Raw genomic sequence first — 23,750 nt, 5'->3', positions numbered from 1 at the left:
ATTCCTCTGGGCAGCTCCCAGCCAATAGGCAGCCAAGGAGGAAGAGCTCCAGTCCAACTAGTCCCCAAGAATGTATCAGCCATTGATTTGTTTCCAGGATGACCCCTCCTGAGCTCACACTCCCCTCAAACCTCTCTTTTTCTTTCTCCCCCTTCACACTCTCCGTGCTGTCTCCTTTGCTTTTATTTTCCCCTTTCACTGCTCCCTCCCCATCTCCTCCTCTTCTTCTTCTTCTCCTTTCCCCTCATGTCGTCTTTCACCCTCTCCCCTCACTGTCGGCTCCTCTCTTCTTCCTGCTCTCTCTTCTGTGTTGCAGCTGGTAGTACTTAAAGTGTGGAGTGTAGGGCGTTTGGTGGGAGAAGAAGAGGGAGGAGGAGGAGGAGGAGGAGAAGGAGGAGGAGGACGGGGTGCCTCTGGGAGCCTGCGCAGTACCTCTAAATATGCTCTGCTCTCCACACCAACGCACAAAGGGCTCCTCCCTAATAAAAACACTCTGTTTCTCATCTCCTCATGTGCCAAACACACACCGCCCAAGCCCAAAGACACAGACTGGAGAGAGAGGGAGAGAGACCCTAACTATGGGAACTGCTCTCGTCTCTGTGGATGGTAATAATAGGTTAACGCAGGGCTGAGCTCTGTTTCCTCTGTGATACAAACACATCATGGAAAGTGACCAGGCCCTCCAACCCTGGGTGGGGACCTCTTCTCTTCTCTTCTCTTCTCTTCTCTTCTCTTCACTTCACTTCACTTCACTTCACTTCACTTCAGTTCACTTCACTTCACTTCACTTCACTTCACTTCACTTCACTTCTCTTCACTTCTCACAATTGTGTGTAATTGTTTTTAATTGGTCTGACACTTATTTTCCAGATTAATCGATACATAATTTTGTCTAATTTAATTTCAAAAACGGTAAACAGGTCCAAGGAGACGTTTTCAAATGTCTTACTATTGTCTGTCAACTGTCCAAAATGTTAATATTATCAATTTACAATGATATAAAACATAGAAATGCAACAAATACTCCCATTCAAGGTGCTGTAACTCAGGTATGACATGGGCTTACTCACTTGTTAGAGACTGATACTACTGTCACAACTGTCTGTTAAATATTTAAAGCTTCAGCAAGGAGGTGTCCCAAACTGGTTAAAATCCTCCGAAGTTCACCTATAAACTGGTTTTATTTGTACAAAAACATACAAACACAATTTCTGTTCGCTAAGGGGTAGAATAATTTGATAATTTTTCATTTTGATATGAAATAACTCATCCTGTCAAATTCAGACTCAAAAGAGTCTAAAAAAGATATGGATGCCAATATATCCCTGGATTAACCTGTAACTGCTGCTAACTGTGGCTGCCTTTAACCTGTTAGCTGTGCACCTAGTGTTTCAGGACTGGGAGCTCTGGGACCAGGCGAGTGCTAGTGTTTACAGGATAGCACAGGAACTTTGGACTGGGAGGGATGTAGGCTAGCTGGTTAGCCTGCTAACTTCAGTAGATATCGCTGAAACAAAACACTCAGACATACAATGTAATATTTTTAACCTCACACGCATAGTGATGCATTAACGTTTTTACCTCCTCCTCTGATGCAACACTCACACTCCCTCTCTTCAGGGATTCCCACTCCTGTGTGATCACCGCTGGTCATTCACTTTTTCTTGTTTTGTTGCTGCGGTTGTGTAACAGCCTGAAGAGCCTTTTTGTTTTCATTTTTCTGCAGATCACCCGCTGTCAGAGGATGAAATCAAAGAGGAACCGGCTCATGTTCTCTGCTCTGTTGTTTTCTGTTTCATTCCCTGGCAGCTCATGCCTCCATGCTCATCCCTCACTCTCTTAAAGCTGTAGCCACAGTAACGAGTACAGAATGTGTGTCTGTGTGTGTGTGTGTGTGTACCTGTGTGTTTGTGTGGTGGCTGGGTGTCCTCGCAGGGCCTGAGAGGTAACCAATTAGGTTACTTGATTTTATCACGGTGCTAGCAGGAGGGATTACTGCTATATAAAGGAGCAATGTGAGCAAACAAGATAACGGGAGCTGTTCCATATTCACAGTTTCCAATGAGTCAGCTTCTCTTTAAGCCTGTTGAATCGTTACTGGCAAGGAAAAGGCCCACTTAAAAAATCTTATTAACAACCAAATCCCAACCTTGATTTTTTTTATTATGTAATCAGTGCACGGTTTGTCCGGTTTCACATTTAAATGTCACTGCGGTTTGTCTCTTGTTTTTCTGACCTTTCAGTCATTTGAAAAAGTTCTCTCCGGCCAAAACTCCCCGACGCTACCACTTGATGATTTACAGTTCTAGTCGTATGAGAAAACATTAACTCCCCCCTTTTTTTCCCTCCTCAGAAATTCAGACGGAGGGTTCAGGAGTCCACCCAAGTCCTGAGAGAACTGGAAATTTCGTTACGGACCAATCATATAGGGTGAGTCACTGCAGGATTGTGTGAAGCTTGAATGTCCTGGACCTGGTTATATTAGATTCAAGGGGGAAAAAGTCTGACATTCCAGACACCCGGAGACGTTGACACTAACCACCACCACCATCCCCCATTCATCTCCGGCCTAATATTACACAGAGAGCCATGTGGCGATGGAGAAAAGATGAATCGATTGATTGTTTGGGACGGCTGACACATGAGCAGCCTGTGGAAGGAAAACACATTTTTCTTGCAGTACTTGAGCTGCACTACTTGATACATCAGTGGTACTGTTGTAGAGGTTGCTAAAGAGATCATGATTTCACAACAGATTAAAAACCCTGCAGTATTCACAGGTAATTCCAGGTATTCAGGGTTAGCAGGCCTCAACCTGCTGCAGCTGATATTGATTCAGCGTTGTATAGTCAAGCTACAAGAAAAGATCAATATCACAACAACGGCTCAGTGTTTTGTCTCCCTTTAGATCATGGGGCCTGTCTCTGTGATTGGAGACCCTGATAGACTGTGATGGATTGCTTCGCATCATTAATGAGGCCTAATGCATTCTGGGATATGCACGATCTACAGGCCTCATTTATCAATGCAACATCTAAAAAGAGATGCAAAAATGACTTAACTTTATGTGATGGATAAATAAAGAATTGCAGCATGCAAAGAAGACAGTAGTTCAACTTGATGGAGCCAAACTAACGAATTGTAGTTTAAAGATTCAAAACTTTAAAATTATCAACATTTTGAACAAACAACAGTGTTGCCAATATGACAAATGTTTAATGTGTTGCAGAGATGTCTTTTGAAGTTAGCATGCTAACCAGCTAGCCCTGGTTTTCATTTTGTCTTCTAATACAGCAAGAGACGATAGTCTGATAGCCGCCTGTAGTTTAAGGTAGGAGATGTAATGGGTTGAATTTGCTGCTTAATCTAATAAGTAAGCAAACTAAACTCTCCACAAGAGAGTCAAGAAAATAGATAGTTTTCAAACCTTTTTCCATACAAAACAAAAAAATACAACTGAACGATGGCTGAATTCAAGTGTCTCTCTTTGAATGAACCAAGACAAGCTTAATGCCTCGTTAGCTCACAGTAAAGACATTAACAAAATAACACTTATTTAAATAGTCTCGTTGTGTCTTTCCATAGTCACCACTGGTTTGGTGGTAATTTAAACCTTGAAATCACAGAGTAGATAAGAAAAAATTCAGGCTCTACACGCCATTTTCGACTCTCACTCTATCTCTCTGTCACCCCTGTCCTTACAAGCCTCTCCTGTCCCTGCCTGCGTATCATCTCATCTCATACCTCCATACTGTATCCCGTCTTCAAACAGGCACCAGTTGCTCTCTGAGGCTTCGTTCAGTCAAATTCTGGTTCAGTTGTTCACTGGTTGACATTTTACCTGCAGGCAGACTCCAGTCAGCTAATAGAACCACTTAGCTCCACAGCTAGCTGTGCTATTTGCTAACGGCAGCTAGCATTGCAACTGGTTCCTACAGCCATGGATAGCTATTTGCTTTTCATTCCCTTTATAAAACTTTGTAGCTCTTTTACAATAACATGAAATATACCTGGCTTAGTTATAGCAGTAGAAATAAATAGAACTAAAACTCAACCATTGTTATTTTATCTAGTATGACAGAAACAACAGAAAATACTGGCATTAAAGAGTCATATAAAGGTTTTTGTGGCTCCAGTGGGAGCTGCATGAAGTCTGACATTGCCTCAATACTGACTGTACTGAGGTTTGAATTTAAAAAGAAGTGAGCTCTGTAGCCTGCTCCTTCAAGGCTATATAAGGCACTACCAAAACTTTCAGCAGTTGAGTTGCATTATGGGTAATGTATGTGCTTGTTTTTGACAAGGGAGAGGAAAGAACCAGGATTGTTTGGTAGGAATGAGGATGATGGCTAGCAGCTTGGAGGGTTGTCTGAGGTGGACGGTCACAGGAAACATGGAGACCCCATCAAGGACAGGAAGAGGCAGCCATGATAGCCATGAGAGCATCCGCTGTCCTCAGACTGTTGTGACAACAAAGATGCTGAGGCATTCTGATTACTCAACCGTCACAAGATCTGAAACACACACACGTTATCTAAACTACTGTACATCCTTTAATCCCTCTGTTTTTCTCTTTTCCTCCCTCCTACACACATATTACTTTACTCCTGATTCACTCACACTCACACAATTCATCTTGTGTTTCTGACAACACCGTCTCTCACACTCCTCCACACGCAGGTCAGATTCTGCTCCTCAAACCAAAATAAACTTCCAACCACAGCCAGAGAGGATGTCCGTCTGGCAAACCAGTCACGGCACTGTTTACTTGGATTATCTCATTTGTGAGACCTTACGTTGGTAAACTAGATTACAAAAATAATCTGCCTAATCTAGATTAGACAATGTGGCATTAGCATAATGGCAGAGGGACAGAGAGAGATTGATATCGTTCAGGGGGATGGGTTGGCGAGGAAGCAAGATGTCACTTGTTCAGACAGTGAATGATTACTGTTTCTTTTCAGAGGTGAAACAGGAATATCAACACCATGTAGGCTGCATATAATAGGCAGATTGTCCCTGTATGAGCCCTGTTGCCTATAACCCCGGCCCCCTGCCTGCCTGCCTGTTCCTCACATGTCGCGCAGTGGTCAACAACATGTGGTGAATGGGAGGATTGTTAGCTAGTGTCCTGCCGTAATGATTACCATGTGGCCCGACAAGACCACACCTCCAGGGCCTTTTAAAACACGGCGAGCCCCACCAGGCACCGCTTTACTGGATGCTCTCGTTAGCCTCGCTCGCTCCCATGCAGTTACACCACAGGGGAGCTAATAAAGAAGCAGCTAGTGGATTTTTAAAGCAGTTTAGCCTTACATCTCCATCAGCACAGTACAACTCAGAAGCCTGGCTGCGTGTCATTATGTTTATGCCCTGCAAATTTCTCTAATCACAAAGCAATCAGGCCTGTCGAAGCAGTTGGTGCTCCAATAAATGGAAACCATCACCCTCATGCAATTGAATAAAGATGTTCTGTGATTTAGCTTACAGTGCTTATAAATATGGAGGAAAAATGGCACATGCTAAAGGTAGCGGGAGTTTCCTGTGAAAAGTTAGGGGTTTTCTGTGCAGAATAAAAAATGAAAGCATGCAGAGTGCTGAATGGGTGGCCCACTTCAGTGCCTGCAAGGAAGGTGAGAATGGGCTTTTGGTCATTCTGGGGGCTTGTCTTTACCAGAGTAGAAACTGTGTGTCTGTGTGAGCGTGTTGTAGAGGAAACAGTCAGTAATGAGATTCTGGATATGTGTGTGGATTCCTCTGCTTTTGCAAACACATACATGCGTGATATGTTTGCTGCTCTGAGCCAGGAAGCTGTTTTTTTTTTTTTTTTTTCAAACGGGTCATTACAATTTTTCTTGGCAAAGTGATGGAGAAACTAAAGGAGAGTGGGGAAAGAATCTGAAAACATCTGGACACCAAGGTCAGGTATGAACAAAGGCTGCAGAGAGGGTTAGAAAAAAGGAAGTAACACATTATATACCACTCAAATGAGAGCCTCAAAACTATCTTGGTGTTAATTTGTAGATCCTTCGACTGAAAGACCTGTGATGGTGATGTATTTCAGATATTAAGACATGTTTAACATTAAAACATCACTCACTAAACAAAGAAAAGAGAAAATATTAACAAAAACATTTGTCTTTTAAATTACGTTTAATGTTTTTACAGGGATAGTACCTGTAATTTCTTCAAGCTACTGCTTTGCTGTAGAGTACCACAGACTGAAAATAAATGTTTATGCTGTGATTATCCCAAAGGTGATAGTGATCAGTTTTGGTTGAAATGATTAAATGATTGTTTCCTCAAGTATGTTATAAAGGTTCTGGTCTTGAAAGTTAAAAAGGTCAACATTTGCACTAACAGAAGCTCCTCTTTCCCACAGAAAACTCTGCTTCTGAAACGCCTTGTCAGTAGTCCCCCATTCAATTCTGTGACTTTGTGATAACACACCACAACATTTGAATAATTTGGCCTAGCAACTAATGTGGCACAAAATAAATGATTTAAAACAGCTGCTCTGTTGTTGTTAGCGGTGCTGGCTCAGGTGTGTGTGAGCTGACCAGTCAGAGCAGACTAGACATTCAGGAGGGGGGCCTTAAAGGAACAGAAGCTAAAACCGAGCGTTTCAGAATGAAGAGGAATACAGTGCTGCAACATTGGACAGTATGAGATAATAGATGTGTTTTTTGTGCACTAAAGCATGTTAACCTTTTCAAAACCCCAAATAAAATGATGGACCTGAAAATAAGCATGATATGTCTCCTTTAAAGTCAGACACGGGTATTACGGCAGCTGGTTCTTGCTCGAACTGCTCGAGATCTCTAGACAGAAGCTGACCACATGATTTTAAAAAAAGTTTGTGTGCTTTTGTTGAGTTGTACTTGTTTCTGTCTCTCTTCAGGTGGGTGAGAGAGTTCTTAAATGAAGACAACAAAGGCCTGGACGTGCTGGTGGAGTATCTTTCTTTTGCACAGTATGCCGTCACGTAAGTCACTACCAGCTCTTTCTCTCTTTACCACCAATGTAGTCTATATGCAGCACCGACAAGCAACACAATGCTGCTATTCTGCACAGCCGCTGATGCATCTCCACACAGCACCACCACCACCGTTGCCATCACTGTGGCTGCTGCCTGGTTGTCAGAAACACTGAGTCACTCGGGGCCCATTGCTGACACATTGGCACTGTGTATTATACCGGCCATAGGCTTCTATTCATAGATTGACGGTGTGATTATTAGTCAGTAACAAAGTCCCTGTTCAGGGCCAAAGAGCCACGCAGTTAAATTTCTAATTCACTCCCCCACTTCACCATATGTCATTATGGTCTGTCCACATTATGAATGGTTAGCAGTAAAAATGTGTTTACCCTCAGAACCACTGCAGCAGCATTTAAAACGACCAGTCTGAAATAGATCATAACAGGTATGCTGTAACTACCAGCTCTTTCCGAGGTTTCTTCCAAGTTCAACAGAACATGAGACCTTTTGCTTACCTACAGTATTATGTGTAAACCAAAAATCTGAAATTCTAGCTTTAGCACTGAAGTTGAGCAGAGATTCACCTGTGCCAGCACTCATTAATACTAATGCTGGACCAAAATATGAGAAACTAAATGGGATTTAAAACAGACACTGTATAGACTACTGCAGGGATGACGTATTTTTGTAGACTAACCTGCAATTTATCTTTTATAAGACAGGTAAACCTTTTATAATTCATACACGGGTATTTACTGACGTATTTTATGCCATAAAAGCTTCCAAATTGACTACTGACTCAATGTTAACAACTTTTCAGTACTTTCATTACATACTGATGGCAGGGATGTCACACGCCAGCACCTCATGACTGTACCAGCGCACAAAAATGTTGGCAAACAACAGATACAACTCAGCCAATACCAATGTTCAACTGATAGATTGGTGCTTTAGTAGTTAGTCTTTGCAAAGATCACCCTCAAAAAACAATATCAGCACTACAATACCAACTGGGTGTTTGATGCTGCGTTGGTTTCAAATTTTTTTGTCTTGTTTTTATTGTGCGACAGGTTTGATGGAGACTGTTTGGAGAACAACCCTGAGGCTGTGATGGATAAGTCTAAACCCTGGAGCCGCTCTATAGAAGACCTACACGGAGGAAGCACCCTACCGTCACCCATCACTGGGAACGGCATCACACGTGCTGGGCGACATTCCACGTTACGGTACGACGCACACACTTACTGATGCTTAAGAAAGATACAACATTCACTGTTTGTGTTTGTGTGCTTTGTAACAGCTACTTGTGCCTTTCAGGGTTCTTTTTCCCCCTCTCATTGTTAACCAGCATTAAGCTGGAGCTATGTGGTTGTATTGTGATTATTTTCAGAAGTCACACAATTCATATGATGCCTCAGCAGCAGTCATGAGGTCTGTAAGACTTTAAATGGCTTAAGACCCATTTTTTACAGCAGGAGGCAACATAACATTTGTCCGGATAATTTGGATTGTCAAACTCACGCTGGTTTTCACACAATAATGACACACGATTTTTCATATTACAGACAATGCAGCAGAAAGAAAATATCTTTTTTATGGAGCAAATCTTTTTTGAATCAGATGAAATTCAAATACAGAAGCCTGAAAGGGACTCGGGTCAGGTGACCCCGGGCAATGCAACCATTTTAACTCTGAAATCCAGAGGATTTCAGAGCAGTTAATTCATAAGCCCATGCTAATATATGCTCTGAATCATAAATCTCACTCAGTTGTGCATTATTTTGCTAATCCTCCATGTCATTCCATTGATGTTTCAGTACAGGACTTTTTGCTTTAGTTTTCTGTGTTCAAATGAACAGTTCATCTTAAAATCAAAATACATACTGTATATCTCCTCTTAGCTGTAATGCTGATTATCTTTGTAGATTGTTTGGGTGTGCGTTGAGTTTTGGAGATATAGGTCCGAGAGATGTTTGACCTCGCTTGAATATAATGGAACTTGATGGCACTTGACTTGAATGGCATAAACAAACATTTGAAAATGTCAACAGTCGTGTCTCTTTCCAGAAATCAGGACCTGGTTACTCAAGATCAGGGGTCTCCAACATTGGCAACTCAAACTTTGGCTGTCTCCTAATACATGTAACCTATTAAGTCTATATTAGTGTTTCCCACACATATAATACTTATTTTTTAATCCGTCCCACCATATGACTCTGTTCTTGAGGTGGCTCTCAGTCTTAAAGAGGTTGCTGACCCCCTGCTAATTTCAGTTATCACTATTTTCTTATCTTTTTGAAGATGTTGTAAAATATTTCTTGTGTGTGCATCTACTCATGGACGAGAGGCTTGTGACATGGGATGCACACTTTAATTGGCGTCCTGCTAAAGCTGAGCTGTAATGTTAGTTAGCTTAGTTAGCTAGCGTATCATCTATGAGTAGATGCACACTTCACTCTGTATGATGATACAAAGAGAAAATAGTTCCAACATGAAACTGCTCACAACAAGATTGGTGGATTATCTTGAGTAACTGGGTCATAATGTCTAGAAAATCACATTGTTTTTGAGTCTTTCAAAGTGTTTAAGCACCATAAACAATTTCTAAAACAATTTAGATGGATAAATAGCACTAGAGTTAAGAGGAAACAATGTATCTTGGATTTTGGGACAAAAGCTAAAGAAAATGTATCTCAGAAAAAAACTTTTTCACTGTATTGCTCTCTTGTCTTACATTCTCTAATCCAAGTAATCCATCGTAGGCAATTATAGATGTGAACAGTGTGACTTGTTTGTAAAGATTATCAAAAAATCAATGCCAAAGATAATTTTTCATGGTAACGACCTGATATTTAACAATCACCAGACAGTCAGGCGTCATCCCTTGGGTGTGCGTACAGTGTGTGTAACAGGTCTTCAGTGAGGCTAACTGTCTCTTCTGTTCTGTCCTCGTGTTCATCCATAGTCATCTCCTCTTCTGTCTGCCAGTCTTCGACAGCAGGCAGGTTCACATTGCTGGCTGACTGAGCTCTCTGCAGCCGTAACCCTGCATCCCTGCTCCCTCCCCAGACACACACACACACTTACACACACATACAAATCCCCCTGCCTCATTGTACGTTATACCTCCCTGCTAGCGCTGCCCAGTTTAATTGTCCCGCTGTCTGTGTCTGGGATGTGAATTATTTGTACTGCCAGCCTCCCCTCCTGCGCTTCAGACTGAGTTCTCCTTTTCCTCGGAGCAAATGGGTTTTTCTGCACTCATTGTTCTTGCCTCTGTGCCTGTGTGCTGCTTGTGTGGCTCCCTAAATGCCATTCTGTGCAGAAGCTAGCCTAGTTTTCTACATAAGCCCCGTAAAAGCTTAGGCTTTCACTCGGCTACACGACCACTGGGGATAGATTAGGTAGCCTCTGAAAGTGTTCTGTATTTTGGATACATTATCTTTGAGATGTCACACTAATTGTGAAGCATTTTCTCTGATCTACTGTCTGTTTTAAAATTCTTGATGTCCATTATACAGAATATTTTCCCCTTTATTGTGCTGTCACGCTTAAATTAGCATAATGGAAGTTCAATAAGAGGGTGTCGAAATAAGATCTGTGTGTGTCTTCTGCAAACTGCCATCTTGAAGGACCACGAGCACACTGAACTGTCCAAAGTGCTCTCAAATCAGACGGTATGTGTGAAGAGCTACATGGAACTAGAAAGAGGTAGCTGTGTTTGAACTGTGGTTCTATAGATTGTAGTTGTAATGGTTGATGTTGTTCTGTGGTGTGATTTAGAACATCCTCTGTTTGTTGTGCTCGTGCCGTTTTGAGAAAAGTAGTTTTTGTTTTCGCAACCATTAAATAATCGACAGCACCTCTCACTACTCTCTCTCCATCAATTCAGACGTCTTGTCCCGAGTTATGTTCCAGGGCCACACCATGTTACTTGATTATAGGCAATAGATTGCAATGTTATTATTGTTATTTTTTTTCAAACTTGCACAAGCTTCGTATTTCCACTTCCTCTATGGCAGGGAACAGAGACAAATCATAATTGAATGTGTCTCTTGTCTGCAAGTTTTATGCCAACCTCAACTAAGTAGCAGGAACTCGACTTATGTCATTATGTAATTAATGTCCTTGTTTTGAACAAAACCAAAATATTCCCCAAACCTCATATAGTCATACACGATTCGGCAATAAAATGCGACAAGCAAGTAACTTGGGGTGCAAAATCCAAATTCAGGACAATTCTAAAAATGAAAAAGTTGGAGTGCTTCCTGGACTCAAATTGAGTTTGTGTGAGGTTCCCTGTGGATTGTGATATACATCCATATATATATCTATATATATCTCTTTATATAGAGAGATATATGTAAAAATCACAAGAAAAAATCAAGAAGGCTTGATGGCGAAACAAGGAATCACTGGGAACTGTTCAGCGAATAGGGTTAGATTTAATGATATAAATGTAAGCGTGTACGTAAGCATATAGCGGCACTGACCTTGTGTGGAAGAGACCATGCTACACAAGTTTTCCTGGAGCCTGGTAATAATAGCTCAGTTCTACCTGTGGCCTGTAATGGTGAGATACCTTGTGGTATAGCATTATTTTTTAGGCGCCAGTAATGACAAGGGGAAAAAACAATGGAAATATATGATTTTCATGGCCCATTCCTGGCTGAAACGGATTGATGATTTTTACATTCAGGATGATTCTGTTTGTCTGTGCCTTGAAGAACATCGTCCGTGCCTTCCTGTAAATTGAAATAGTTTTTAAAAGAGTTATTTGATGCCTTTTATTGGAGAGCGAACAGGAAATGACGTGTGTAACGTATGTCCCCTCACCCGACTCAAACCAGGAATGTTGCGATTACAAAGTCAACAACTTAAACCTCAAGGTCACAAGAACGTCCCAGCATACCTTCATATCTATCTATCTTACTAAGATTGGAATGACTTATTTTTTATTCCATCTCCAACTTATAATTTTTTTTACACAATATCAAAAAAGAGACAACATATTGCTCTAATCTTGGCTTCCCAACAAGAAAGTATCCTAATCTTTCGTATCTCTGGGACCTCCTGTCTCCATATTACTCTGTCACAGACCTGAGATCCTTCATCTGTGAATGTCTTTCAACTGTGTCTGTATCTCTTTGTTTGTCCTTGTTTTGACTTAAACCATTCTGAATGTATTTTCCCTGTCCTATTGTCTGATCTCGTCTGTAAAGCCTCTTGGATCAACTGTGTTGTATTTGATGTGTTATGTAAAGTTTAGTTGAGTCATTTCAGACAAGTCAATGCAGGTCAAGGTATTACATTTTGGGGGTGTCACGTAATCATTTATCATTACTGAATCTTGGTTTGAGATGAAGAAATATTGTTACTCATTTCCTGCTTGTTGTGCCACGCCTCAGTGTGGCTGTTGATAAATCGGGAGAGGAAAAGCCCCGAATGAACTCCTTAGGTTATTTTTACTGCACAGTGTCTCATGAATCTGCACCGTGTATGTCACACACACAAACTCACACAGTAAATATCAGGACAAATTTGACATTTGTTTTCCAGTTTATTAAAAAATACTTAACTATCTTTGTCTAAACTATCTAGCCGTTTACAGACAAACAAAACACCAAGTTGTGACTCACAGAGGAGTCATGCCTTCAGACATGCGAGCTGACACGAATTGGCGTGTCTATCAGTAGCCCGAGGACACATTTTTCTCCAGGACTCGGGCTGGCAATTGAACCTCGTGACAAAAGTCTGAAAATAAACTGTTTTACTCAGACCGACTCTGCGTATCATTCAGTAATACTGCTGCTGCAGCATTTTTCTCTTTATTGTGAGAGCTGCGCTGTGAGAAAAGGCCTCGTTTCTATCCACACAAAGCTGCACAATCACTGAGCTGCATGCAAATGACTGGCCTCTATTGTGCAGGCTGTAAGTGATATCTTTGTGGAGGACATAAAATTAAAACAATTGAAAGAGTGGCATCCTGTGGCCCCTGGTGAGGCTGTAGATTATATGGCCTTTGTGTGTGTGTTAATGTAAGGTGGCGGGGCAGTTTAATAGCCTCACTATGTGGAGGAGGCTCATTCACTAATGGCATCTGTTTTTCTTATTTCTAGTACACTTGTGTTTGTGCTCAGATGCTCATACACTCAACACCTGTTTAAGTAAAAAACAGCCCGGTTTCCTCTAATCACTGATTTGTTTTTATCCTTTCCATCATTTTGCTTTAGTTGCAACACGCTGCCGAGTCGGAGAACTCTGAAAAATTCAAGGCTGGTCTGCAAGAAAGACGACGTCCACGTCTGCATCATGTGCCTGCGCGCTATCATGAACTACCAGGTCAGTCCTCGAAGGAAGTGTGTCCCTCTGGACTAAAGCACACTTATCTAACGGAAGCCAAATTCAGTGTGTGCCACTTCCAACCCTACATGTTTCATTTATTATGCAGAGGAATGCTTCTTCTGTGCCTCCTCTTCTCTGTTAATTAGCTTATTTGTCTGCATCTGACTCCCTCCTGTTTGTTTCTCATCCTGCAGTATGGCTTCAACATGGTCATGTCACACCCACATGCTGTGAATGAAATTGCACTAAGTCTCAACAATAAAAACCCAAGGTAAGTAAAAGCAAAAGTTAAAGAAACTTGACAGTCCATATAGGTTAAAATTAAAGGAACAGTTCACACAAAAATGAAAGCCCAGTCAGTATTGACATTCGTGGATCCACAAAACTTTTCTGGAGCTTCGCAGCAAAACAGTGTTGCAGCATTCTCCTAAAAACTGAAGTAGATGGGGACTTGTTTTGAAACGTAAAAAACAATTGTAAAAGAAAAATTCAAATGGCTCCATACAGTTCAACAGTTCAGCATAATTTAAATCTATGGAAGTCCTGAGATCCCAAATTGATTTGAAAAGATGTTATTTACACACTCGAGAGCTTGTACACCCGCTTTAGATGAGATACTTATCTTTTATAAGACTGTAAGCATAATAATAGTATCACAAACACCTTTTTTGGTTATAAGACATGTATAACACCTCCAGGAAACTTGCCTTATGAGCTTCTTATAATTCTTTATTATAACATTACAAAAACATTTATTGAGTTAACTTACCTAATCTGTCTTTGTTAAACATTTTCAAAGCTTCCTTTGCTGCTTTTTTAGGATTAATGCATATTGTTCATTTATTAGCAGTTAACTCTGCGAGAACACTACATAATTTGCTTGCTCGTTATCTAAAAGGAAACCAGAAGGTTTTTGTGTCTCTCTTTGCAAATAAAGATAGATGGTAACAGATTTGATACATTGGAAGCTCAACAAATCCAAGTATTTCACCAACAAAGACCAACATCCATAATGGAGCATTCAACATGAGCCTCAGTGCACCTGCACAGTCTGATCCAGAGTGAGTGTCTTTGTAGCTCTGGGGCACATTTATGCAGACAGACGGGTCAGGGCACCGCTGGCACACTCCACTGCACTGGCAGCTGCTCACTGAAACAGCCAGCAAGAAGGACTCACTTCTCTCTGTGTGTGTGGTTAGGTGTGTGTGTGTGTTTTCACTTCATGCCTGCAAGGCTCAAGGATTTCCTCAAAAGTGGATGTGAAACCACTCCACATCACCTGTCACATCAAATCCTGCTTCGAACGAAGAGTGGCCGCACAGGATGTAGCCGTCCTCTGTGCTCCAACACACACACACACACACACACACACACACACACACACACGGATTAGGCCTGAAGTATTCATTTTTTGACCCATCTTTTTAATCCTATCCAGTAAGATAAAAATGAGGACTTTTTTCTTTTTTTTCAATGAGTTATTTAATGTAGACCTCTTATCCTTGAGTTTTTACATCTTTTATAGAGTTATTTTAGAAATGGCTTTAAAACACATTAATTGTGATAAATTCTGCCCCATTGCACACAGAAGTTTCAGCACAGGCAGGATGTTATATCACCCTGTTTTTCCACTTTGTTTGCTCCATGTTTAAGTACAGGTTTGCCACAGCTCTGGCGCTTGTCATTTACTAACCATCCCTGCCTTTATATTTTTCCCTGTTTTCACAGAACGAAAGCTCTCGTCCTGGAGCTCCTGGCGGCAGTTTGTCTCGTGAGGGGAGGCCACGAAATTATTCTCTCCGCGTTCGACAACTTTAAGGAGGTACGTGCTGCACTGAGAGAGATAGAGAGAGAGAGGGGAAGTGGGGGTCTGGGGAGACGAGTATGTCATTACATTTCAAGCGGTGACTCAGCCCTGGAGGAATGCTCCCCCAGGCGCACGTGAGACCGGCAGATTCCTCGCTTCTGCATCTAGGAATGAGCTCTATTGTGCACAGATTACAGACAGTGGTTTAGCAGCTTAGCACAGGAGGACTCTCTTGGTGTCCAGAGAAAACAGTTACGTGAGTCCCAAAGGGATTTGGCAGACGCATCAAAGCTCAGAATAGCAGAGAGAAAGATGTAACGGACAGCCTCGCCTGACCCTTGCCTCTCTGAATGAGGTATTCTGGTTGCCGGAGGAAAGGGTGGTTTCTGATGGAGTGGGGAGCTAACTGCAGCCCCATTTTGTAGCATACGGTCCACGAAAATGGGCCGACCGCAGTTAATGCAATATTTACACCCCTGAATGAAATATTGAGTGTTGCTCTCGGTGGCATTAGTTGGAGAATGAGTCTTAGGGAGAGGCTCTTCTAATGAGATGAAGGTTAGTGTAATGATAGTGTAGGCAGCCGGGAGCATCTGAGGACACATTTTCTGTATGCTTCCTGCAGAGATCGGTTGGTTAGTTGTAAACTGACACTCAAATGTAGCGTCATTACATCTAGTTTGCTAAGTGACTTTGATATTGCTGGTTTAATGGAGATGGAGAGGCTGCAGGCGGAGAAACGTTGCTCGGAGGTTTTTTTGGATACACACACACACACACACACACACACACACACACAGCCCTCCTCTTTCTTCCTTCCTTCTCAATACTTTATCATGCTCCATCTCCTTCGTTGGCCTCCAGATGAACTGTCTGAACTGCAGAGCATCTCCCTCTCCCCCCTGTTCTTTTCTGTCTCCCAAAATCTGGTTCAAATAGGCTTCAATGGCAGGATGAAAAAACTCCAGAATGGGTGGTAAAAGTTGCACGACAAGCGGTATTGAACACAGATGTACAGTGTACTGCTAATTTAAATTAACTATCACTGTAAACTGCTCTCTTTCTCTGAGTTTATGGCAAGCTGTGATGTATTTGAACATCACTGAATGTTGTATCCTCACCAAGGTTCAAGGTATCTTTGTTTGTCCCCAAGGGCCAATTCCGTGGTACAGTCAGCATGTGACAATCAGGCAACAATAACTACACAAAAAAAAAGAAAAAGAAATTACAACAATAAATACAAACAACCGTATCATATTATGTCATTTAAAAGGCCAAAAGCAGCATGACAAATGAGTTCTTAAGACCTAGGTCGTTTAAGGTCATGCTGCCTGCAGGGTTGCTGCACGCTCACGCAGCAACTGAGGTGGGCCAAGGCTAACTGGTTAGCATGGTAAACATGCTTTGCAGCGCAATACATAGTCATATGTTAAAATTGGTGTTCCCTTACAGTCAATTGATAATTTTTAAGTTTAGTTTAGTTTAGAATCTTTTCAGCCACAATTCTTACATACTGCACCTTTAACCTGACTCTCTACAATAACGATGTTCCTTCATATAACCTACCTCTGCACTGAATAGTATGTAGTAAATACTTTTGTTCTTATCTGCAGTGCTTGAATGAGAAAATGATGATTAGTCTAAAAAATTGTCTTAAATGTGGCTAATGATTAGTTTGAAATGGTCATGAAAAGCATTACATTTAAGTGTCTGTTGCCTTTAGACACCCTGATTAAAGCTGAAATCAAAGCTCTTGTTTTTTTAAAATTTTCCTTTTAAATGGCTGTTTTGTGTGAAGGTGAAAACAAATTAAAAACCTCTTAACAACAAGAATGTTCTCGTCCTAGGAGTCGCTGGTGTCATTTATGCAAAAATCACTTTGAGTTGCTCTTAAAAGCTGGACTCCAATAAATACAATAAGTGAGATGTCGTTTGTTGTGCAGGTGTGTGTGGAGACGCAGCGGTTCGAAAAGCTAATGGAGTATTTCAAGAACGAGGACAACAACATCGACTTTATGGTAGGTTCACACGCACACTTGAACACACACTCTCCTAATGGCTTATTGATCGCTCTGCAATCCCTTGAAAATCCTACATCACCCTGCAAACTGCAGATGGTTTGGAGGTTTTCTTCACTATTGCTGTCAGATGTTTAGAGACAGCGATTACGACTAGTTGTAATCTTTAGATTAGACAGGTGCACAGGGAGCCGCAAACATACAGATGTTATTAAATAGAAACATGACTCATAGTTTTTGTTGGAAGTATGTAACATGTTGCCTTAAAATGTTTGTCCAAAGTCAAAAATAACTCCATAAAAAGACTCATTTTGCTTCCAGTTTGACTATCAGTCTGTGTGTGAGCCCTCTAATTTCTCTCATCAGAGCAGAAACTACAGATGTGTGGTTCAGTGCATCAGAGGGGAGTGGCTGTGAGCAAGGAATCCATGATAAGTCTGTCATTTCCAGGCTGAGTAGTGCTAATTGGCTTGGCAGATAAGAGTAAAAGACACTGTGAGGAAAGTGCCAAATTAGACGCGATTTCATCCAGTGTGTGTCTTTTACTTGATGTGAGGCAAATACAGTGAAAACCATCAGATGCTGTGTTTGAAGAGGCCTTCAGCAGGACTTCAGTCTTAAATCCACCCACAGTCCCTATGTGGGCTTTCATCAGACTAAAGCAAACAGATTTTGTCGAAGCTGCCATTTCACACAGAGACAACAGAGCTTCTTACCGGACGTTAATTAAGCCACTGTCAGGCTGAGGAGTATGTGTGTGTACATTAGACGCTGTGTGGAGATCCCCACTAATCTGTTTCAGACAGCCGATGGAGTTGAACGGGTTGATTTTGTTCATTTATTCTTTCAGATTCTTTTGGCCCAATAATCAGGATTTCTACCCACAGTTTTAGCGGATCCGTGTTAAAAGAAAACAGATGTGATAATGAACATAAAACCTTTTCACAGGCCATTAACACATCTTTACTTTGAATTTACAGCATTTTGTTTGGATCTTATGGCCGTTTTATTTATTTTTTTATTTGACAAATCATTTTTTTTATTTTAGTACACTGATTTAGTGTTTGCCCATTAGAATTTTAGAAATGTATTATGAAGGTTCTATTTGTTTATTAATGCTGATTTTCTCTTTGCCATGTTAATGTATCTCTTCAAGTGTATCTACAAATGGAACCTGCAATATTTTGGAGGGTTTCCTTTTAGATTTAGCATGTCAGGCTTTAAGCATTGATTTTATACTTAAAGTTAAGTAAATGATAAGTAAGTGACCATTTAATGTACATATGATAGGGTGCTCTAAGGATTGTTACAGCAGACCTCGAACTTCTGTTCAGTGGGTCAAACGTTTGATAATTTTGTTGGTTGGTTAATGAGCCCATTCAGAAGTTATGTCTGATGCTAAGCACAAACATAGTCTTATTTCATTGAAACGTTTTTTAAAAATGGCTGTTTAATCAGAGGGAATTTATGAGGCAAAACTGACAACCTACTTTTAAGGTTAGAAAGGTGCATTGTTTTCATTCTATTTCAATTGTGAAAGCTAATAAACACATTAAATGTTTTACTCTGTGTAAGATATCAGAGACCTATCAGAGTATTTTGAAGTTGTCTTTATGCCTGTCATTACTTGGGTGGAATGTGATTGGTTGCTGTATTATAGCCACTCTCTGTTTAAGATGGCCTGTCACTGTCACATTGTATTTGCCTGATGAGGGTCCGTCACCAAAAGGTCACAAATAAATGTGTTAATGCGAGTTAGAGAGTCTGCTGTTAAACTTTGCCTTGTCAAGTCCTCGGTCACCAACTGTTCTGCTTCTATTCCCTAGGTGGCCTGTATGCAGTTCATCAACATAGTCGTGCACTCAGTGGAGGACATGAACTTCAGAGTTCATCTACAGTTCGACTTCACCAAGCTGTGTCTGGACGACTACTTAGACGTGAGTTGAGACATTACAATGCAACACACATGGACAGACAGACTCTTCATACTTGGCTCAGTGCAGAGCAGCTTGTCATTACATCACCCCCGAGACAGAAAACCAGTCAAAAATGTGAGCCTCCCAACGGTCCTTAAAACACAAGTTTGTGAACTTGAGGGAGGGAAATTAAGGCCTTGAAAGTTTAGATATGGATCATTGAAAGTGCTTGAATGTATGTATTTTTGTGCAGAAATTGAAATTGTAGTTCTTTTGATATTGTTTTTACTTGTCATTATTACTACATCTTGCTGTCTGCATGTGAAAAGTGCAATGGTCAGGTGTGTTCATGAGTAACTGAAGTTGAATGATGTAGGTTAATGCAAGCTGGCGAGGAGGCTCATCTTTAAAGCTTGGTGGTTGTCATTGTTAAAGTTCTCAGTTGAATCTGATGTTTAAAGGGTAAGTTAATCAGAAAATAAGTTGTCTTAAGGTGTGGGCACCTTGATAATGACCGTTCCTTTACTTTAGGAAAGATTGATGAGTTTTGAAATCCTCATCTCCTGGCTGAGTGCGTAGGTGAGATCAATGCTGACCTTAGCAGGATGACATGCCGTGCACTAAACTAAAACATGAAATCTTGGTCTTTCCTTCATAATACCTCTTTATTTGTTTGCATGTTTTCCAGAAACTAAAGCACACAGAGAGTGATAAGCTGCAGGTTCAGATCCAGGCATACTTGGATAATGTGTTTGATGTCGGAGCTCTTCTGGAGGATGCCGAGACCAAAAACGCTGCCCTGGAGCGCGTGGAGGAGCTGGAGGAGAACATGTCGCATGTGAGTCCATAGGACGATTGATTTTTTTCACAAACGCGGACTCGCCCGTCTCATTTCTCCACTGTCACTACATATTAATGTCTTGCATGTCAGGATGTTGATGGCACAGAGAATTGGCAGACTGTTTGAAGCTCTGTCACACTTGCTTGTTATCACATACTGCCCCTTCAGACTGGGATCACTATGATCTCATACTTGCTGCCACCGTAGAAAGAATCATCACATATGGAAACAGACACACACACACACACAAACCCATACACTCTTGTTCATAACTTTAAATTTTTCACAATTAATCCTGACCTCTATATTAAATGCTGCACATCAATGCCCCACTGGATCTCCTTGTGATATATTGAGTCTGATGCTGTCATAATAATGAGTTAATGTCACCATGTGACCCTTTTTCCTCCTGGCTATTGTTCCTATAGATGACGGAGAAGCTGCAGGACATGGAGAATGAGGCCATGTCTAAGATTGTGGAGCTGGAGAAGCAGCTGATGCAAAGGAACAAGGATCTTGAATCCATCAGGGTCAGACTCTTGCCATTCACGTTCATCCTTAAGTTGTCATTTAAGATAAATACAGATAGAAAGGCGAAAGTCATTCATCCCCATCTCCTGCAATACATGTACAACAAATTGATATTTGTACCAATCAACCACATATGTGTACCAAATGGATCAAGCATGATGATTTCAAATGTTTTACAATCTAAATGCTCTTGGTCCTTCTCCAATACAGGAAGTCTACAAAGACACCAGCACGCAGGTCCACTCGCTGCGGCAGATGTTGAAGGAGAAGGACGAGGCCATCCAGCGGCAGAGTAACCTGGAGAAGAAGATCCACGAACTGGAGAAACAAGGCACCATTAAGATCCACAAGAAGGGAGACGGAGACATCTCCATCCTGCCCACGCCATCCTCGGGTGTGGAGGGCTCGCCGGTTGTCATGATGGGAGGAAACGGTGTCACTGTTGGTCCAAACCATGTGGGAGTCGTAGCAGGCGCACCTGCTCCACCGCCTCCACCTCCACTGCCAGTGAACGGCACATGTGGGTTTGATATTAGTCCAGATATTTTGCAGTTGTTTTTTTAAACTGATGCTTGTTTTTTAAAAGTTAACCATCCCGCTATTTCTGATTACCTTATCGTCTCTCATTTCTACCAGTGTCGAACGGACCATCATCGGTCATTCCTGCAGCACCAGCTCCGCCACCTCCGCCACCTCCCCCTCCACCGCCACCTCCTCCCCCAGGGCCAGCCTCGGAGATCTCAGTACCTCTGCCTCCTCCGCCTCCTCCTGTAGCCCCTCCTCTGCCCGGCTGTGGGACGCCGACTGTCATCATGAACTCCGGGTTAGCAGGTAAGGTCATATATTTGGAAAAATCCTATAATGGTCATAGCAGTTTGCACTTGTTTATATATGATGATATGCAGGATTTAACATGACCTGAACTTCTCGGCTGATGTTCATTTATGATGGTGATACTTTCCCTACACATGTCAGAACATATTCACAGTATTAATTTCCATAATAAACAGCTGCAGTATCAGTACAACAGATAGACATACTGCCAGCAGCTTCAGCTGCAGCTTTGCTAGCATTTTAACGTAATCTAACTATATTTCAACTACTTTAATGCAAACACTTCCTGCAGATGCTTTACAGCAAAAGCCTTCCTGTGGCTGGGAATGTGATGAAAGCAAAGTTTTGAGGCATGCCGCGCAGGTGGTCGAGTGGTTAGAGCGCATGCCATAAAACGCAGCCGACCCCGGTTTGATTCTGGCCAGAGGTCCTTTGCTGCATGTCACCTCCCCCTCTCTGTCTGCTGCTAATAAAGGTGTCTATGCCACAAAAAATCTTTAAAAAAAAAAAGTTTTGAGGCATGACGTGCAGCAGGAAGGCTGAATGTGCTGATGGGCTTGTTGCTCAATTAGGTCCAAAGTTGGGCAGAAATATGGTCCACACAAGTACACATGTGCAGACGCTTCAAGTGACACAAGATCGATTTAACACATTGTTGCTTCCTGGAATTTGTCTCGGGAAAAAATTGGAACCCAAGGCTGCAGTCTGACCCTTCTTTTTGGTTCACTTCCACTTAAATCAACCACAGTTTGACGAAGTTCTAGCTGAACATGTCCGTATGGATCGGCATTATTCTGACACCTTGTGACGTCTTTTCTTCTCATTTATTTGTTTATTCTTTTTTCTGTGCAGAAGGCACAACAGCAGTCATTCATCTGCAGACACTGTGATTTATGTATTTGCTACTTCCTTCATGGAATCGTTCTGATTATCTCTATCAGGATTTAGAGGGGTTTGTTACCTCCACCTGTCAAAAGAGTGCACATTGAGTATGTTCATTGGGGATGTGCATTTCTGCCAGCTGGCCAGGGTTTGATCAGTTGTGTTCTGCTACTTGTGTGGACCTTGTTTCTGCCCTAAGTTTGTATTTGTATGGTTTTTCAAGGTAGTTAATGGTAACTGAAAGGTTGGAATGGTTTTCGTTGTCAACTATATGTCTTGCCAAAAGCTTTAAGATAGTTTGTACGTAGGTTTCCAAATCAAAGTTACTTTAAAACTCAGTTTCAGGCATGTTGCTGCTTAGATGGTGAGTATTGATAAGGCCACACTCTCATGTGAATCACTGAGTTGTACTCTTCTGTAACCAGATCAACCTGCACTGTACTGTACTGTATGTAGATTGATAGATATTGGTGCACATTCCATTCCATCAGTCAGTAAACAGTGAGATGTGTGTTTGAGATGTGCATGTGGACGCTTTCTCACTAACTCTTTGCCAATTCAATTACTTAATGATTTATCTTTTGAATTGTTTCTTTTTCTGCCAACCAGAGGGACCCATCAAACTTTTCTGTAGGTTCTGCTTGTCGTGCTCGTTTTGTCCCTCCACTATTCCCCTTCCTTTATCACACGTTTTGAAACTGGTATTTTCAGTCTCTGACTTAAAGTAGAAAAAGACAGAAATGTGTTGCATTTGTGTCATTTCAAGTCTCTTAGAAATAATGCAAACTTTTTCCCTGTATTTTTTTTCTGTTTATTTCTTTTTGCCAATTCAGACAAACATGAACTTGACAAACATATATGAAACACCATATTTATTTGAATTACTTCTATGACTTTTAAATGACAAAGAAAATACCAAATGTCAAAACTCTGCATGCTTTACCTTCACACCTTATTGTAGTTTTGATTAGGGCTGGGCGATTATGCTAAAAATAATAATCACGATTATTTTGATTGATATTGAAATCACGATTAATAAACACGATTATTCACTGATTTAAAAAAAAGGATTTATTGAGCCACCAAAACTCAACTTTAAAAATAACTTTTAGAAAAACAACCAGATAGATTAGTAACAAGTAAAAAAGTAAATGATAATAATATTTGTATGTTTGCGTGATGGCAACACATATCGCTTGTCCAAAGTCTTGACCAGTGTCTTGAAGCCTGGGTTGCTAACTGTACTGATAGGGCACATGTCCTCAGCTAGCATGAATGTCACAGCCTCCGTTATCTCTCGCTGTCGCCGGGAGCCGGTGGGATATGGAGCGGCATTGTAAAGAGTGTCGTCAATGGAGGACTGTGTTGCGGTGGCGGTGGCTGTAGCTGAAGTTGACGCTCTTGCACTTTTTTGGGTCTTTTGCTCCTTCAATACTTTGTCATAGACCACTTTATGGTTAAATAAATGTGTCGTGTTGCCCTGGGGTGCAGACACGACGTTGTGACAGACTTCGCAAACAATTTCCTTCTGCTCCACATCCGACGATTTGAAGCCAAAATGTCTCCAAATGACCGAAGTTGTCCTACCTTTCTTTTC

General features: G+C 41.4%; 1 protein-coding gene across 12 annotated transcripts in view; it reads left to right on the top strand.

Annotated features, from left to right (window-relative positions):
• The window catches only part of fmnl2a (formin-like 2a), a 65,546-nt gene that overhangs the window by 29,714 nt on the left and 12,082 nt on the right, over window positions 1–23,750 (top strand). For 4 of the 12 annotated variants that reach the window (XM_030428341.1, XM_030428339.1, XM_030428340.1 and 1 more), the window contains exons 4-18: window positions 2,354–2,430; window positions 6,902–6,985; window positions 8,050–8,205; window positions 9,945–9,980; window positions 10,612–10,656; window positions 13,213–13,321; window positions 13,519–13,595; window positions 15,053–15,146; window positions 17,075–17,149; window positions 18,976–19,086; window positions 19,754–19,903; window positions 20,335–20,436; window positions 20,648–20,957; window positions 21,074–21,268; window positions 22,763–22,783. In XM_030428341.1, the coding sequence (XP_030284201.1) occupies window positions 2,354–2,430; window positions 6,902–6,985; window positions 8,050–8,205; window positions 9,945–9,980; window positions 10,612–10,656; window positions 13,213–13,321; window positions 13,519–13,595; window positions 15,053–15,146; window positions 17,075–17,149; window positions 18,976–19,086; window positions 19,754–19,903; window positions 20,335–20,436; window positions 20,648–20,957; window positions 21,074–21,268; window positions 22,763–22,783 (1,642 nt within the window). The remainder of the gene's footprint in view (window positions 1–2,353; window positions 2,431–6,901; window positions 6,986–8,049; window positions 8,206–9,944; window positions 9,981–10,611; window positions 10,657–13,212; window positions 13,322–13,518; window positions 13,596–15,052; window positions 15,147–17,074; window positions 17,150–18,975; window positions 19,087–19,753; window positions 19,904–20,334; window positions 20,437–20,647; window positions 20,958–21,073; window positions 21,269–22,762; window positions 22,784–23,750) is intronic. The other 8 variants (XM_030428344.1, XM_030428342.1, XM_030428343.1 and 5 more) reach the window with 3 other exon arrangements.

The sequence above is a fragment of the Sparus aurata genome, chromosome 9, assembly GCF_900880675.1.
Source record: "Sparus aurata chromosome 9, fSpaAur1.1, whole genome shotgun sequence".
NCBI lineage: Eukaryota > Metazoa > Chordata > Actinopteri > Spariformes > Sparidae > Sparus > Sparus aurata.
This window is presented reverse-complemented; position numbering and strand designations above follow the sequence as displayed.